Genomic DNA, 16,314 nt, shown 5'->3' with positions numbered 1-16,314 from the left:
GAAAAATCTGCCAGAGGAAGAAGATTTTTTAGCTTGTAATGAGAAGATAAATCTTGTCCCAGATTTTTCTACTTATTTCAAGTGAAAATCTACTTGAAACAGGTGAAAATTGTCAAATAAAAAAGTTGTTTTCTGGTAATGAATCTTGTTTTAAGATTAATAAGATTTTTTTACTAAAAATTAGACATTTTAACTAGAAATAAGACAAATATTCCTGGTAAGATTTTGAGTTTTTGCAGTGTAGTAAGAAAATGTATTTCAAGATGGAAAAGATACAGAATTATTATTTTGGCAGGTCAGCCTCATAATGACCATGATTTGCCTTACTTATTTGCAGTTTTTATTTATTGTCTGTCTTTTAAAAAGGCATTAGAGCACCCTGTTGCTAAACAGAGGAAGACAACACTATCTGGTGCAGAGAGCATGATGTTTCTTTCAGTCAGAGACATTAGGACGTGTTTGGTGACGGACTAAGAGCTCCCTCTGGCTTCTGCCTGAGAAAAGAGAGCACCACAGTGATAAAGCACGTACAAACGTCACCCCTTTCCCCTCATCCGTACCTGCATCTTTGTTAAACACGGACAACACTCTAAAGATAAAGGCACTAAAAGTAGCCGCAAAGTATCCTCTCCAGTAGTTCCTCACGGCAAAGTATGTGGATGTTACCTCGATACTGAAGAGCACTCCTTGTAGAGAAAGAAAAAGGCACAAAAGACCAGGGATGTATTAGACAAAGGCCTCAAACTTAACAGTATTTCTATGAAATGAATAATTCAAGCAGATACTTCAGATTATGGGTCAATGACGAATAAGGATTTTCAACAGGTCAATTTTAAAATAATAAAAACAAGAATATCTATTGCAGTAGTTCAAACATTAAGAATGTTGTGTACACATAAATTTATATAACATTTTTAAATTAAGTGATTTTTGTCAAGATGAATTGGCACTAGCCTTAAAGAAAAGTAATGTGGTGCAACTAGGGTTGCCACCCGTCCCGTAAAATACGGAATTGTCCTTTATTTGAGAAAAAAATGTTGCGTCCCGTATTGAACTAATACGGGACACGATTTGTACCGTATTTTCATTAACTTTTACACCATATTCTAGTTGAATTATTGAAATAAATTAACCTTTACACCATATTCTAGTTGAATTATTGAAATAAATTAACTTTTACACCATATTCTAGTTGAATTATTGAAATAAATTAACCTTTTACACCATATTCTAGTTGAATTATTGAAATAAATTAACTTTTACACCATATTCTAGTTGAATTATTGAAATAAATTAACTTTTACACCATATTCTAGTTGAATTATTGAAATAAATTAACCTTTACACCAAATTCTAGTTGAATTATTGAAATAAATTAACCTTTACACCAAATTCTAGTTGAATTATTGAAATAAGTAACTTTTACACCATATTCTAGTTGAATTATTGAAATAAATTAACTTTTACACCATATTCTAGTTGAATTATTGAAATAAATTAACTTTTACACCATATTATAGTTGAATTATTGAAATAAATTAACCTTTACACCAAATTCTAGTTGAATTATTGAAATAAGTAACTTTTACACCATATTCTAGTTGAATTATTGAAATAAATTAACTTTTACACCATATTCTAGTTGAATTATTGAAATAAATTAACTTTTACACCATATTATAGTTGAATTATTGAAATAAATTAACTTTTACACCATATTCTAGTTGAATTATTGAAATAAATTAACTTTTACACCATATTCTAGTTGAATTATTGAAATAAATTAACCTTTACACCAAATTCTAGTTGAATTATTGAAATAAGTAACTTTTACACCATATTCTAGTTGAATTATTGAAATAAATTAACTTTTACACCATATTCTAGTTGAATTATTGAAATAAATTAACTTTTACACCATATTATAGTTGAATTATTGAAATAAATTAACTTTTACACCATATTCTAGTTGAATTATTGAAATAAATTAACCTTTACACCAAATTCTAGTTGAATAATTGAAATAAGTAACTTTTACACCATATTCTAGTTGAATTATTGAAATAAATCAACTTTTACACCATATTCTAGTTGAATAATTGAAATAAATTAACTTTTACACCATATTCTAGTTGAATTATTGAAATAAATTAACTTTTACACCATATTCTAGTTGAATTATTGAAATAAATTAACTTTTACACCATATTCTAGTTGAATTATTGAAATAAATTTACTTTTACACCATATTCTAGTTGAATTATTGAAATAAATTAACTTTTACACCATATTCTAGTTGAATTATTGAAATAAATTAACTTTTTCACCATATTCTAGTTGAATTATTGAAATAAATTAACTTTTACACCATATTCTAGTTGAATTATTGAAATAAATTTACTTTTACACCATATTCTTCACCTGTAACTATATTATACATCTGGGCTGATGTGGACATACGTAGCATAGGAGGCTATTTCAGTTGCTAGTATGGTTGTCTGTCTGTACAGTCATGCAAGTTCAATGCTATTAAAGCACTTTAAACTTTAAATCAAAGCATTTTGTTTTTTCCTATAAAATAAACACATTTTTATTCATTTTAGAAGTTTAGGGGCTTTTTTTTTGGCTCCTGCACTGCTGAAATCAGGGCGTCCCTTATTTCTATTTCTGAAAGGTGGCAACCCTAGGTGCAACCATGATTCATATTAAAATAAATTAATTTCCTTAACATCTTGACACCTTTTTTCTTTAACAAGTTTTCAGTATTATACAAGAATGGTTATTTTAATGGTCACATGATATTTCATAAAATGGACATCAGTCAAACTTTGTTTGTATATTATGATAGAAATATAAATATAAATGTGTATAAATCTTATACACTACAAGACATTTTGGAAATCATGCCAGATAGGGCAGAAGATTGATTCAAATACATTTAAAGTGATTTCAAAAAAGTTTTCAAAACGAGAGTCATGGTCGGACGGTCGCACCACATGACATTTAGACGCTTAAAACAACAACAAAATCCCAAATAACTAGTATTTTTTGTAAAATTCAAGTGAGTCCATATGTGGGACAGGTCGTTCATATATATGGTATTTTTTTATCCATTCAAACCTTTTTTGAATTGAAGAAAAATCAGTTTTTCAGAAAATATAGGCGTCACGTCATTGACCCGTATACGTGCATGTTTAAGTTGCTTGTGTGCTATAGAGGGAATGTGCATGACATCACAGATGCGACTTCACAGCGGGTTACGCCCACTGAGTGGCAGAAAGACTGAGTGTCAGAAAGACTGAGTGGCAGAATAAACTTTCAGTTTGAGCAACTCAAAAACATCTAAAATGGGAAAGATCTGAGTTATTGTTTTACAGACTGCTGAAAAATAAGCTTAAGAGAGACAAATGGATCGCTGCAATTCACAGAAACAACTGGATTCCAGGCACCGAAACATGGATTTACGGTTCCCATTTTTGTATCAGGTAATGTTGGATTTTTGGGTAGCTAACGTTAAACGGTCAAATCATAAAGTTCGGTGTCCTCATCACTTTAATTTCACCAACAAATCCGGCCTTGAAGTCGGACCAAGCGTCAAGACTTTTGTACGCCTTCAAGCTTTGCTTCGTGTATTTCCCCGCCGTAGAAATAAAGTAAATATAAATATCAGGAAACTGGATTCGTGGCCAAATATTAATGTCCATGGACCACTGGTTCTTGGTAACTGTACCAAATATTAATGTCCATGGACCACTGGTTCTTGGTAACTGTACCAAATATTAATGTCCATGGACCACTGGTTCTTGGTAACTGTACCAAATATTAATGTCCATGGACCACTGGTTCTTGGTAACTGTACCAAATATTAATGTCCATGGACCACTGGTTCTTGGTAACTGTACCAAATATTAATGTCCATGAACCACTGGTTCTTGGTAACTGTACCAAATATTAATGTCCATGGACCACTGGTTCTTGGTAACTGTACCAAATATTAATGTCCATGGACCACTGGTTCTTGGTAACTGTACCAAATATTAATGTCCATGGACCACTGGTTCTTGGGGTAACTGTACCAAATATTAATGTCCATGGACCACTGGTTCTTGGGGTAACTGTTCGGGTCCCTGTCTTTGTCGGCTTTAATTAACTGCCTTTAATTTAAACCGATAATCGGCTGCTATCCCGTCTTTTCCACAGTTTCCCCTACTACACTGCAAAAACTCAAAATCTTACCAGGAATATTTGTCTTATTTCTAGTTAGAATGTCTCATTTTTAGTCAAAAAATCTCATTAAACTTAAAACAAGACAAAAATAACTTTTTATTTGACAATTTGCACCTGTTTCAAGTACATTTTCACTTGAAATAAGTAGAAAAATCTGCCAGTGGAACAAGATTTATCTTCTCATCACAAGCAAAAAAATCTTGTTCCACTGGAAGATTTTTCTACTTATTTTAAGTGAAAATCTACTTAAAACAGGTGAAAATTGTTGTTTTTTCCAGTAATGAGTCTTGTTTTAAGTTTAATGAGATTTTTTTTGACTAATGAGAAGATAAATCTTGTCCGACTGGCAGATTTTTCTACTTATTTCAAGTGAAAATTTGCTTGAAACAGGTGAAAATTGTCAAATAACAAGTTATTTTTCTGGTAATGAGTGATTTTTTCCTCACTGCAAAAACTCAAAATCTTACCGGGAATATTTATCTTATTTCTAGTTAAAATGTCTCACTTTTAGTCAAAAAATCTCATTACACTTAAAACAAGAGTCATCAGCAGAAATATAACTTATTTGACAATTTTCACCTTTTTCAAGTAGATTTTCACTTGAAATAAGAAAAATCTGCCGGTGGGACAAGATTTATCTTCTCATTACAAGCAAAAAAATCTACTTATTTTAAGTGAAAATCAACTTGAAACAGGTGAAAATTGTTGTTTTTTCCAGTGATAAGTCTTGTTTTAAGTTTAATGAGATTTTTTCGACTAAAAATGAGATTTTATCTAGAAATAAGACCAATATTCTTGTTAAGATTTTGAGTTTTTGCAGTGTAGTTGCCACTCAGTGAGAGTGAGGGGACGTGGTCCAGTGGGGAAGTGACGTCAATGCATACCCTCTATAGACTTAAAAAACAAATAAAAAAAAAACATACAATATTTTTGCAGGCAAAAAATTTGTTAAAAAAAAAAAAAAAAAAAAGAGAACAGAAAAATGATGATTAAATATATTATTAAGAGGCTTTTTTTTGGCTCCTGCGCTGCTGAAATCAGGGCGTCCCTTATTTCTATTTCTGAAAGGTGGCAACCCTAGGTGCAACCATGATTCATATTAAAATAAATTAATTTCCTTAACATCTTGACATCTTTTTTTCTTTAACAAGTTTTCAGTATTATACAAAAATGGTTATTTTAATGGTCACATGATATTTCATAAAATGGACATCAGTCAAACTTTGTTTGTATAGTATGATAGAAATATAAATATAAATGTGTATAAATCTTATACACTACAAGACATTTTGGAAATCATGCCAGATAGGGCAGAAGATTGATTTAAATACATTTAGAGTGATTTCAAAAAAGTTTTCAAAACAAGAGTCATGGTCGGACGGTTGCACCACATGACATTTTGACGCTTAAAACAACAACAAAATCCCTAATAACTAGTATTTTTTGTAAAATTCAAGTGAGTCCATATGTGGGACAGGTAGTTCATATATCTGGTATTTTTTTTATCCATTCAAACCTTTTTTGAATTGAAGAAAAATCAGTTTTTCAGAAAATATAGGCGTCACGTCATTGACCCTTATAGATATATATATATCTATATTATATAGAGGGAATGTGCATGACGTCACAGATGCAACTTCACAGCGGGTTACGCCTATTGAGTGGCAGAAAGACTGAGTGGCAGCGTAGACTTTCAGTTTGAGCAACTGGAAAACATCTAAAATGGGAAAGAGCTGAGTTATTGTTTTACAGACTGCAGAAAATAATCTTAAGAGAGACAAATGGATCGCTGCAATTCCCAGAAACAACTGGATTCCAGACACCGAAACGTGGATTTGCGGTTCCCATTTTGTATCAGGTAATGTTGGATTTTTGGGTAGCTAACGTTAAACGGTCACATCATAAAGTTCGGTGTCCTCATCACTTTAATTTGTACAACAAATCCTGCCTTGAAGTCGGACCAAGCGTCAAGACTTTTGTAAGCCTTCAAGCTTTGCTTCGTGTATTTCCCCGGCGTAGAAATTAAGTACATACAAATATCAGGAAACTGGATTCGTGGTAAAATATTAATGTCCATGGACCACTGGTTGTTGGGGTAACTGTACGGGTCACTATCTTTCTCGGTTATCCCGTCTTTTCCACAGTTTCCCCTACTACACTGCAAAAACTCAAAATCTTACCAGGAATATTTGTCTTATTTCTAGTTAAAATGTCTAATTTTTAGTGAAAAAAATCATTACCAGAGTCATTACCAGAAAAATTACTTGTTATTTGACAATTTTCACCTGTTTCAAGTAAATTTTCACTTGAAATAAGTAGAAAAATCTGCCAGTGGGACAAGATTTATCTTATTACAAGCAAAAAAATCTTGTTCCACTGGCAGATTTTTCTACTTATTTTAAGTGAAAATCTACTTGAAACAGGTGAAAATTGTTGTTTTTTCCAGTGATGAGTCTTGTTTTAAGTTTAATGAGATTTTTTTTACTAAAAATGAGACATTTTAACTAGAAATAAGACGAATATTCTTGTTAAGATTTTGAGTTTTTGCAGCATAGTTGCCACTCAGTGCGAGTAAGGGGACGTGTTCTAGTGGGGAAGTGACGTCAATGCAGACCCTCTATAGACTTAAAAAACAAAACAAAAAAAAACGTACAATATTTTTGCAGTCAAAAAATTTGTAAAAAAAAAAAAAAAAAAAAAAAAAGAATAAAGAGAACACAGAAAAATGATGATTAAATATATTATTAAGAGGCTGCGTACCTCCAAGCGGAGTACCAAAGCAGCAGCCGACTCCAACAGCACAGCCCACAGTCAGGATGTCTGTGTAGCAGTATGGATTCTACTGATCCAGGGAGGGACGGCCAACACGTTGAGTCCATAAAAAAAAACATGCACACACAGATAAATGAGGAGTGCAACAGCATTTTAAAAACTTCATTGAACTTCCAGAGTTCCCTGCCATCACTTTACCTGATAAGCTCCTGAAAAGCAGGACATGAAGCGGCTGAGAACGGCCGCACAAATACTGGCAATGTGGACGAATGGGCCCTGAGGGGAGGAGGATGCAGACGCAACAGAAACATTAAATACAGTTGTAATAAAAGCATGGAAAAAAAATAACTGTAGAATTGCAGAGCTGGGTAGAGTAGCCAAACATTGTACTCAAGTAAAAGTACTGTTACTTCAGAATAATGTGAATCAAGTAGAAGTAAAAAGAAGTCATCCAAATAACGACTTGAGTAAAAGTAAAAAAGTACTTGGTGAAAAAACTACTCAAGTACTGAGTAACTGTTGAGTAACGTCTGATTTATTTTTTTAACACAACCATTCAAACAGACAAAAGTACAAAATAATCATCTTCAGGTAAATTAAATCAATAAAATAAAAAAATAAATTAAAATGAATAAAAAATAAAAAAATAGATTAAATTAAAATAATCTTGAAGTAAATTCAAGTACTTTAATAAATAATAAAATAAATAAAATAATAACAGAATAAAAAAATAAATTAAGCACAAGTAGCCCAAAATGTCAAGTCTTTGTACTTTTCTTTTTTAACCAGGCAGAACTAGAACAAACATGAACTCATAGAAACTCTGTGTGTGTTTGAGTCTGTGTAAATGTGACAAAACATGCAAAAACAAACATTTTTCCCAAAGAATCACCCAGTGATGTCATGAGATTGACGCGTACGTGGATAAAAGGGATAAAAGAAAAGTAACGAGCTCAACGTAGCCTAATGTAGCGGAGTAAGAGAAACAGTTTCTTCTTCACAAATCTACTCAAGTAAAAGTAAAAAGTATAGTGATTCAAAACTACTCCTAAAAGTACAACATTTCCCAAAACTTACTCAAGTAAATATAACGGAGTAAATGTAACTCGTTACTACCCAGCTCTGTGTAATTGTTCTCTTTTTGAACCCACCTCTTTTCCTACAGGCATGCCACTCCCCAGCGCAGCCGTCAGTCCGATGACCTTTGCTACGAAGGCCTTTAGAGTCAGGTATTCCTTTAGCACCACCCCTCGTAGGATAGTTTTCAGCTCTGGGATGCCGGAACCTTGGACAGAAGGACAGACAGAGTTTGGATGCAGCCAGATGAGGCTTAGACACAAATTTCAGTAAATCCTTAAGGTCCCGGGTTGGATAAAAGCCCCAAACAGTATGATTTACAAAACATTTCTTACAGACATTTCATGATAAATGGGACAAATATTCAAATTTTACGTTTTCAAATAGTGCCATGAATATGTGCATATCAAAACACTCAGAGTGAAATAAGACACAAAATGTGTGATGAAGTGGTGACTAAGATGCCTCTTTTTAACGTTTTGATATATATTAAACCCACAACATATATGATAAAGGTTGTGACTGGTCCAAGCAGCGCAAACCCCAGTGGATCTCTATTGGTGCACACTGCAAAAACTCAAAATCTTAACAAGAATATTTGTCTTATTTCTAGTTAAAATGTCTAATTTTTAGTAAAAAGAAAATCTCATTACACTTAAAACAAGACTCATCACTGGAAAAAACAACAACTTTCACCTGTTTCAAGTAGAAAAATCTGCCACTGCTGTTATTTCTATAAAAAAAAAATCGGCCAAGATTTACACTGCAAAAACTCAAAATCTTAACAAGAATATTTGTCTTATTTCTAGTTAAAATGTCTCATTTTTAGTCAAAAAAAATCTCATTACACTTAAAACAAGAGTCATTACTGGGAAAAAAAACCAAAAATGTTCACCTGTTTCAAGTAGATTTTCACTTGAAATAAGTAGAAAAATCTGCCAGTGGAACAAGATTTTTTTGCTTGTAATAAGAAGATAAATCTTGTCCCACTGGCAGATTTTTCTACTTATTTCAAGTGAAAATGTACTTGAAACAGGTGAAAATGGTCAAATTACAAGTTATTTTTCTGGTAATGACTCTTGTTTTAAGTGTAATGAGATTTTTGACATTTTAACTAGAAATGAGACAAATATTCCTGGTAAGATTTTGAGTTTTTGCAGTGTGGGAGTGGATCCGCGTACTCAGAAATGCCTCGTTTCTAATCAACATGGAAGCTACAATTCTGAAATATTGTGTAGAAGCAAAAGTCAGGTGTGGACAAGCATGAAGGCATGGGGGGTACAGACCGATGGCTTGAGGAGCAACCAGGTGACAGAAGAGAGAGGAGAAGAGGATAAATATCAGGGGATAGGAAACCCAAGCCAGGTACTGCAGAGGGACGTTCCCCCTCAGCTCCCCATAGATCCATTTATAGACTGAAGAAGGATGAATTACAAGGAAAAAGATGTACATGGACATGAGAGGGGTGGAGAGGAATAGACAGGAATATATACAATAATACAAGAACCAAAAATGGATGAATAGTTGAGAGGTAAAGTAAAAGTATAAATAAGAAGGAAATAAAGGAGAGAAATGTATATTTTAGGCATGGGGCGATATACGATATTATCGTATATCGCGATAAAAAACGGCCGCGATAACGTTATCTTGGGGTACTGTAATTATCGCCAAATTTTTTTTTTTTTTGGTCACACAAGGCTACCAACCAGGTAGAAGCCAGTGTTATTTTTTTCATGTATTTTATTAATATTATTTATTATTATTATTATTTATTTAGAGAGTAGTACAATCCGTGTGCATTTGACTACTGTGGCACTTTATTTTCACTCAATCTTTGTGTTGGCCATGCAGCATTTGTTTTGTATACTACAGAGCAGTGCCTTTATTTTATTATTTTTCCAGAGAGCCGTACTAAGTAGCAGGCAGCCAGCCACTGTTAAAGTTTCAGAGAGTAATACAATCAGTGTGCATTTGGCTCTACTTTGTCACTTTATTTCTATTTGTCACTTATTTCTTTCGACTCTCAGGGAAGTATTTTCTTACAAAAAAAGAAAGTTCAAATAAGTACCGGTACCGGTACTATAGTTTACACTTTGTAATGCATAACATTTACAGTACACTATTTGTTCTCTACCTCAAGTGTCACTGTGTTGAGAATGATTTGAGAATAAATGTTCTGAAGGAACAAGTGGATCCACGGTTAGTGTTTTTCCTTGCATTTTAAGAATTTTATAAGCGACACGCTAATATCGTGATAATATCGTAATCGTGATATTTTTGTCCACTAATATCGTGATATGAAATTTTCATATCGTCCCATGCCTAGTATATTTTAATGCAAATATTTGATCATGCGTCTAGGTCTAAGTCTAGGGTTAAGTCTAGGGTTAAGTCTGGGGTTAAGTCTAGGGTTAAGTCAGGAGTTAAGTCTAGGGTTAAGTCCAGAGTTAAGTCTAGGGTTAAGTCCAGGGTTAAGTCTAGGGTTAAGTCCAGGGTTAAGTCTAGGTTAAGTCCAGGGTTAAGTCCAGGGTTAAGTCTAGGGTTAAGTCTAGGGTTAAGTCTAGGGTTAAGTCCAGGGTTAAGTCCAGGGTTAAGTCCAGGGTTAAGTCTAGGGTTAAGTCTAGGGTTAAGTCCAGGGTTAAGTCCAGGGTTAAGTCCAGGGTTAAGTCCAGGGTTAAGTCCAGGGTTAAGTCTAGGGTTAAGTCCAGGGTTAAGTCTAGGGTTAAGTCCAGGGTTAAGTCCAGGGTTAAGTCCAGGGTTAAGTCTAGGGTTAAGTCCAGGGTTAAGTCTAGGGTTAAGTCCAGGGTTAAGTCCAGGGTTAAGTCCAGGGTTAAGTCCAGGGTTAAGTCCAGAGTTAAGTCCAGAGTTAAGTCCAGAGTTAGGTCTAGAGTTAGGGTTAAGTCCTGGGTTAAGTCCAGGGTTAAGTCCAGGGTTAAGTCTAGGGTTAAGTCTAGGGTTAGGGTTAGGGTTAAGTTCAGGGTTAAGTCTAGGGTTAAGTCCAGGATTAAGTCCAGGGTTAAGTCCAGGGTTAGGGTTAAGTCCAGGGTTAAGTCTAGGGTTAGGGTTAAGTCCAGGGTTAAGTCCAGGGTTAAGTCTAGGGTTAAGTCCAGGGTTAAGTCTAGGGTTAAGTCCAGGGTTAAGTCCAGGGTTAAGTCTAGGGTTAGGGTTAAGTCCAGGGTTAAGTCTAGAGTTAGGGTTAAGTCTAGGGTTAAGTCCAGGGTTAAGTCTAGGGTTAAGTCTAGGGTTAAGTCTAGGATTAAGTCCAGGGTTAAGTCCAGGGTTAAGTCTAGGGTTAGGGTTAAGTCCAGGGTTAAGTCTAGAGTTAGGGTTAAGTCTAGGGTTAAGTCTAGGGTTAAGTCCAGGGTTAAGTCTAGGGTTAAGTCTAGGATTAAGTCCAGGGTTAAGTCCAGGGTTAAGTCTAGGGTTAAGTCTAGGGTTAAGTCCAAGGTTAAGTCTAGGGTTAAGTCTAGGGTTAAGTCTAGGGTTAAGTCCGGGGTTAAGTCCGGGGTTAAGTCCGGGGTTAAGTCCGGGGTTAAGTCCTGGGTTAAGTCCAGGGTTAAGTCCAGGGTTAAGTCTAGGGTTAAGTCCAGGGTTAAGTCCAGGGTTAAGTCCAGGGTTAAGTCCTGGGTTAGGGTTAAGTCCAGGGTTAAGTCCAGGGTTAAGTCCAGGGTTAAGTCTAGGGTTAAGTCTAGGGTTAAGTCCAGGGTTAAGTCTAGGGTTAAGTCTAGGGTTAAGTCTAGGGTTAAGTCCAGGGTTAAGTCTAGGGTTAAGTCCAGGGTTAAGTCCAGGGTTAAGTTCAGGGTTAAGTCCAGGGTTAAGTCTAGGGTTAAGTCTAGGGTTAAGTCTAGGGTTAAGTCCAGGGTTAAATCTAGGGTTAAGTCTAGGGTTAAGTCTAGGGTTAAGTCTAGGGTTAAGTCTAGGGTTAAGTCCAGGGTTAAGTCCAGGGTTAAGTCCAGGGTTAAGTCTAGGGTTAAGTCCAGGGTTAAGTCCAGGGTTAAGTCTAGGGTTAAGTCTAGGGTTAAGTCTAGGGTTAAGTCTAGGGTTAAGTCTAGGGTTAAGTCCAGGGTTAAGTCTAGGGTTAAGTCTAGGGTTAAGTCCAGGGTTAAGTCTAGGGTTAAGTCTAGGGTTAAGTCCAGACTTAAGTCCAGGGTTAAGTCTAGAATTAAGTCTAGAATTAAGTCCAGGGTTAAGTCCAGGGTTAAGTCCAGGGTTAAGTCTAGGGTTAAGTCCAGACTTAAGTCCAGGGTTAAGTCTAGAATTAAGTCTAGAATTAAGTCCAGGGTTAAGTCTAGGGTTAAGTCCAGGGTTAAGTCTTTGGTTAAGTCTAGGGTTAAGTCCAGGGTTAGGGTTAAGTCTAGGGTTAAGTCCAGGGTTAAGTCCAGGGTTAAGTCCAGGTTTAAGTCCAGGGTTAAGTCCAGGGTTAAGTCCAGGGTTAAGTCCAGGGTTAAGTCCAGGGTTAAGTCCAGGGTTAAGTCTAGGGTTAAGTCTAGGGTTAAGTCTAGGGTTAGGGTTAAGTCAAGGGTTAAGTCAAGGGTTAAGTCCAGGGTTAAGTCTAGGGTTAAGTCTAGGGTTAAGTCTAGGGTTAAGTCTAGGGTTAAGTCCAGGGTTAAGTCCAGGGTTAAGTCTAGGGTTAAGTCTAGGGTTAAGTCTAGGGTTAAGTCCAGGGTTAAGTCCAGGGTTAAGTCCAGGGTTAAGTCTAGGGTTAAGTCCAGGGTTAAGTCCAGCGTTAAGTCTAGGGTTAAGTCCAGGGTTAAGTCCAGGGTTAAGTCCAGGGTTAAGTCCAGCGTTAAGTCTAGGGTTAAGTCCAGGGTTAAGTCCAGGGTTAAGTCCAGGGTTAGGGTTAAGTCCAGGGTTAAGTCCGGGGTTAAGTCCAGGGTTAAGTCCAGGGTTAAGTCTAGGGTTAAGTCTAGGGTTAAGTCCAGGGTTAAGTCTAGGGTTAAGTCTAGGGTTAAGTCCAGGGTTAAGTCTAGGGTTAAGTCTAGGGTTAAGTCCAGACTTAAGTCCAGGGTTAAGTCTAGAATTAAGTCTAGAATTAAGTCCAGGGTTAAGTCCAGGGTTAAGTCCAGGGTTAAGTCCAGGGTTAAGTCTAGGGTTAAGTCCAGACTTAAGTCCAGGGTTAAGTCTAGAATTAAGTCTAGAATTAAGTCCAGGGTTAAGTCTAGGGTTAAGTCCAGGGTTAAGTCTTTGGTTAAGTCTAGGGTTAAGTCCAGGGTTAGGGTTAAGTCTAGGGTTAAGTCCAGGGTTAAGTCCAGGGTTAAGTCCAGGTTTAAGTCCAGGGTTAAGTCCAGGGTTAAGTCCAGGGTTAAGTCCAGGGTTAAGTCCAGGGTTAAGTCCAGGGTTAAGTCCAGGGTTAAGTCCAGGGTTAAGTCTAGGGTTAAGTCTAGGGTTAAGTCTAGGGTTAGGGTTAAGTCAAGGGTTAAGTCAAGGGTTAAGTCCAGGGTTAAGTCTAGGGTTAAGTCTAGGGTTAAGTCTAGGGTTAAGTCTAGGGTTAAGTCCAGGGTTAAGTCCAGGGTTAAGTCTAGGGTTAAGTCTAGGGTTAAGTCTAGGGTTAAGTCCAGGGTTAAGTCCAGGGTTAAGTCCAGGGTTAAGTCTAGGGTTAAGTCCAGGGTTAAGTCCAGCGTTAAGTCTAGGGTTAAGTCCAGGGTTAAGTCCAGGGTTAAGTCCAGGGTTAAGTCCAGCGTTAAGTCTAGGGTTAAGTCCAGGGTTAAGTCCAGGGTTAAGTCCAGGGTTAGGGTTAAGTCCAGGGTTAAGTCCGGGGTTAAGTCCAGGGTTAAGTCCAGGGTTAAGTCTAGGGTTAAGTCCAGGGTTAAGTCCAGGGTTAAGTCCAGGGTTAAGTCTAGGGTTAAGTCTAGGGTTAGGGTTAAGTCTAGGGTTAAGTCTAGGGTTAAGTCTAGGGTTAAGTCCAGGGTTAAGTCCAGGGTTAAGTCTAGGGTTAAGTCTAGGGTTAAGTCTAGGGTTAGGGTTAAGTCTAGGGTTAAGTCTAGGGTTAGGGTTAAGTCTAGGGTTAAGTCCAGGGTTAAGTCTAGGGTTAAGTCTAGGGTTAGGGTTAAGTCCAGGGTTAAGTCCAGGGTTAAGTCTAGGGTTAAGTCCAGGGTTAAGTCCAGGGTTAAGTCCAGGGTTAAGTCCTGGGTTAAGTCCAGGGTTAAGTCTAGGGTTAAGTCCAGGGTTAAGTCCAGGGTTAAGTCCTGGGTTAAGTCCTGGGTTAAGTCTAGGGTTAAGTCCAGGGTTAAGTCCAGGGTTAAGTCCAGGGTTAAGTCCAGGGTTAAGTCCAGGGTTAAGTCCTGGGTTAAGTCCTGGGTTAAGTCTAGGGTTAAGTCCAGGGTTAAGTCTAAGGTTAAGTCTAGGGTTAAGTCCAGGGTTAAGTCCAGGGTTAAGTCTAGGGTTAAGTCCAGGGTTAAGTCCAGGGTTAAGTCCAGGGTTAAGTCCAGGGTTAAGTCCAGGGTTAAGTCCAGGGTTAAGTCCAGGGTTAAGTCCAGGGTTAAGTCTAGGGTTAAGTCCAGGGTTAAGTCTAGGGTTAAGTCCAGGGTTAAGTCTAGGGTTAGGGTTAAGTCTAGGGTTAAGTCCAGGGTTAAGTCTAGAGTTAAGTCCAGGGTTAAGTCCAGGGTTAAGTCCAGGGTTAAGTCCAGGGTTAAGTCCAGGGTTAAGTCTAAGGTTAAGTCTAGGGTTAAGTCTAAGGTTAAGTCCAGGGTTAAGTCCAGGGTTAAGTCTAGGGTTAAGTCTAGGGTTAAGTCTAGAGTTAAGTCCAGGGTTAAGTCTAGGGTTAAGTGTAGGGTTAAGTCCAGGGTTAGGGTTAAGTCTAGGGTTAAGTCCAGGGTTAAGTCTAGGGTTAAGTCTAAGGTTAAGTCTAGGGTTAAGTCCAGGGTTAAGTCCAGGGTTAAGTCCAGGGTTAAGTCTAGGGTTAAGTCTAGCGTTAAGTCCAGCGTTAAGTCCAGGGTTAAGTCCAGGGTTAAGTCCAGGGTTAAGTCTAGGGTTAAGTCCAGGGTTAAGTCCAGCGTTAAGTCTAGGGTTAAGTCCAGGGTTAAGTCCAGGGTTAAGTCCAGGGTTAAGTCCAGCGTTAAGTCTAGGGTTAAGTCCAGGGTTAAGTCCAGGGTTAAGTCCAGGGTTAGGGTTAAGTCCAGGGTTAAGTCCGGGGTTAAGTCCAGGGTTAAGTCCAGGGTTAAGTCCAGGGTTAAGTCTAGGGTTAAGTCCAGGGTTAGGGTTAAGTCCAGGGTTAAGTCCAGGGTTAAGTCTAGGGTTATGTCCAGGGTTAAGTCCTTGGTTAAGTCCAGGGTTAAGTCCAGGGTTAAGTCCGGGGTTAAGTCCAGGGTTAAGTCCAGGGTTAAGTCCAGGGTTAAGTCTAGGGTTAAGTCCAGGGTTAGGGTTAAGTCCAGGGTTAAGTCCAGCGTTAAGTCTAGGGTTAAGTCTAGAATTAAGTCCAGGGTTAAGTCCAGGGTTAAGTCTAGGGTTATGTCCTTGGTTAAGTCCAGGGTTAAGTCCAGGGTTAGGGTTAAGTCCAGGGTTAAGTCTAGGGTTAAGTCCAGGGTTAAGTCCAGGGTTAAGTCCAGGGTTAAGTCCAGGGTTAAGTCTAGGGTTAAGTCTAGGGTTAAGTCCAGGGTTAAGTCCAGGGTTAAGTCTAGGGTTAAGTCCAGGGTTAAGTCTAGGGTTAAGTCTAGGGTTAAGTCTAGGGTTAAGTCCAGGGTTAGGGTTAAGTCTAGGGTTAAGTCCAGGGTTAAGTCCAGGGTTAAGTCTAGGGTTAAGTCCAGGGTTAAGTCTAGGGTTAAGTCTAGGGTTAAGTCTAGGGTTAAGTCCAGGGTTAGGGTTAAGTCTAGGGTTAAGTCCAGGGTTAAGTCCAGGGTTAAGTCTAGGGTTAAGTCCAGGGTTAAGTCCAGGGTTAAGTCCAGGGTTAAGTCCAGGGTTAAGTCCTGGGTTAAGTCCTGGGTTAAGTCCTGGGTAAAGTCCAGGGTTAAGTCCAGGGTTAAGTCCAGGGTTAAGTCCAGGGTTAAGTCCAGGGTTAAGTCCAGGGTTAAGTCCAGGGTTAAGTCTAGAGTTAAGTCTAGGGTTAAGTCCAGGGTTAGGGTTAAGTCCAGGGTTAAGTCCAGGGTTAAGTCCAGGGTTAAGTCCAGGGTTAAGTCCAGGGTTAAGTCAAGAGTTAAGTCTAGGGTAAAGTCTAGGGTTAAGTCCAGGGTTAAGTCCAGGGTTAAGTCCAGGGTTAAGTCTAGGGTTAAGTCTAGGGTTAAGTCCAGGGTTAAGTCCAGGGTT

General features: G+C 37.5%; 1 protein-coding gene across 1 annotated transcript in view; it reads right to left on the bottom strand.

Moving 5' to 3' along the window:
* The window catches only part of LOC133460926 (chloride channel protein 1-like), a 131,362-nt gene that overhangs the window by 82,463 nt on the left and 32,585 nt on the right, over nucleotides 1–16,314 (bottom strand). Inside the window, exons 4-8 of the mRNA XM_061741639.1 lie at nucleotides 9,363–9,491; nucleotides 8,151–8,284; nucleotides 7,198–7,275; nucleotides 6,988–7,066; nucleotides 561–686 (exon numbers count right to left, since the gene is read on the bottom strand). Of these exons, the coding sequence (XP_061597623.1) occupies nucleotides 561–686; nucleotides 6,988–7,066; nucleotides 7,198–7,275; nucleotides 8,151–8,284; nucleotides 9,363–9,491 (546 nt within the window). The remainder of the gene's footprint in view (nucleotides 1–560; nucleotides 687–6,987; nucleotides 7,067–7,197; nucleotides 7,276–8,150; nucleotides 8,285–9,362; nucleotides 9,492–16,314) is intronic.

Source organism: Cololabis saira, chromosome 15, assembly GCF_033807715.1.
Source record: "Cololabis saira isolate AMF1-May2022 chromosome 15, fColSai1.1, whole genome shotgun sequence".
In the NCBI taxonomy this organism is placed as follows: domain Eukaryota; kingdom Metazoa; phylum Chordata; class Actinopteri; order Beloniformes; family Belonidae; genus Cololabis; species Cololabis saira.
This window is presented reverse-complemented; position numbering and strand designations above follow the sequence as displayed.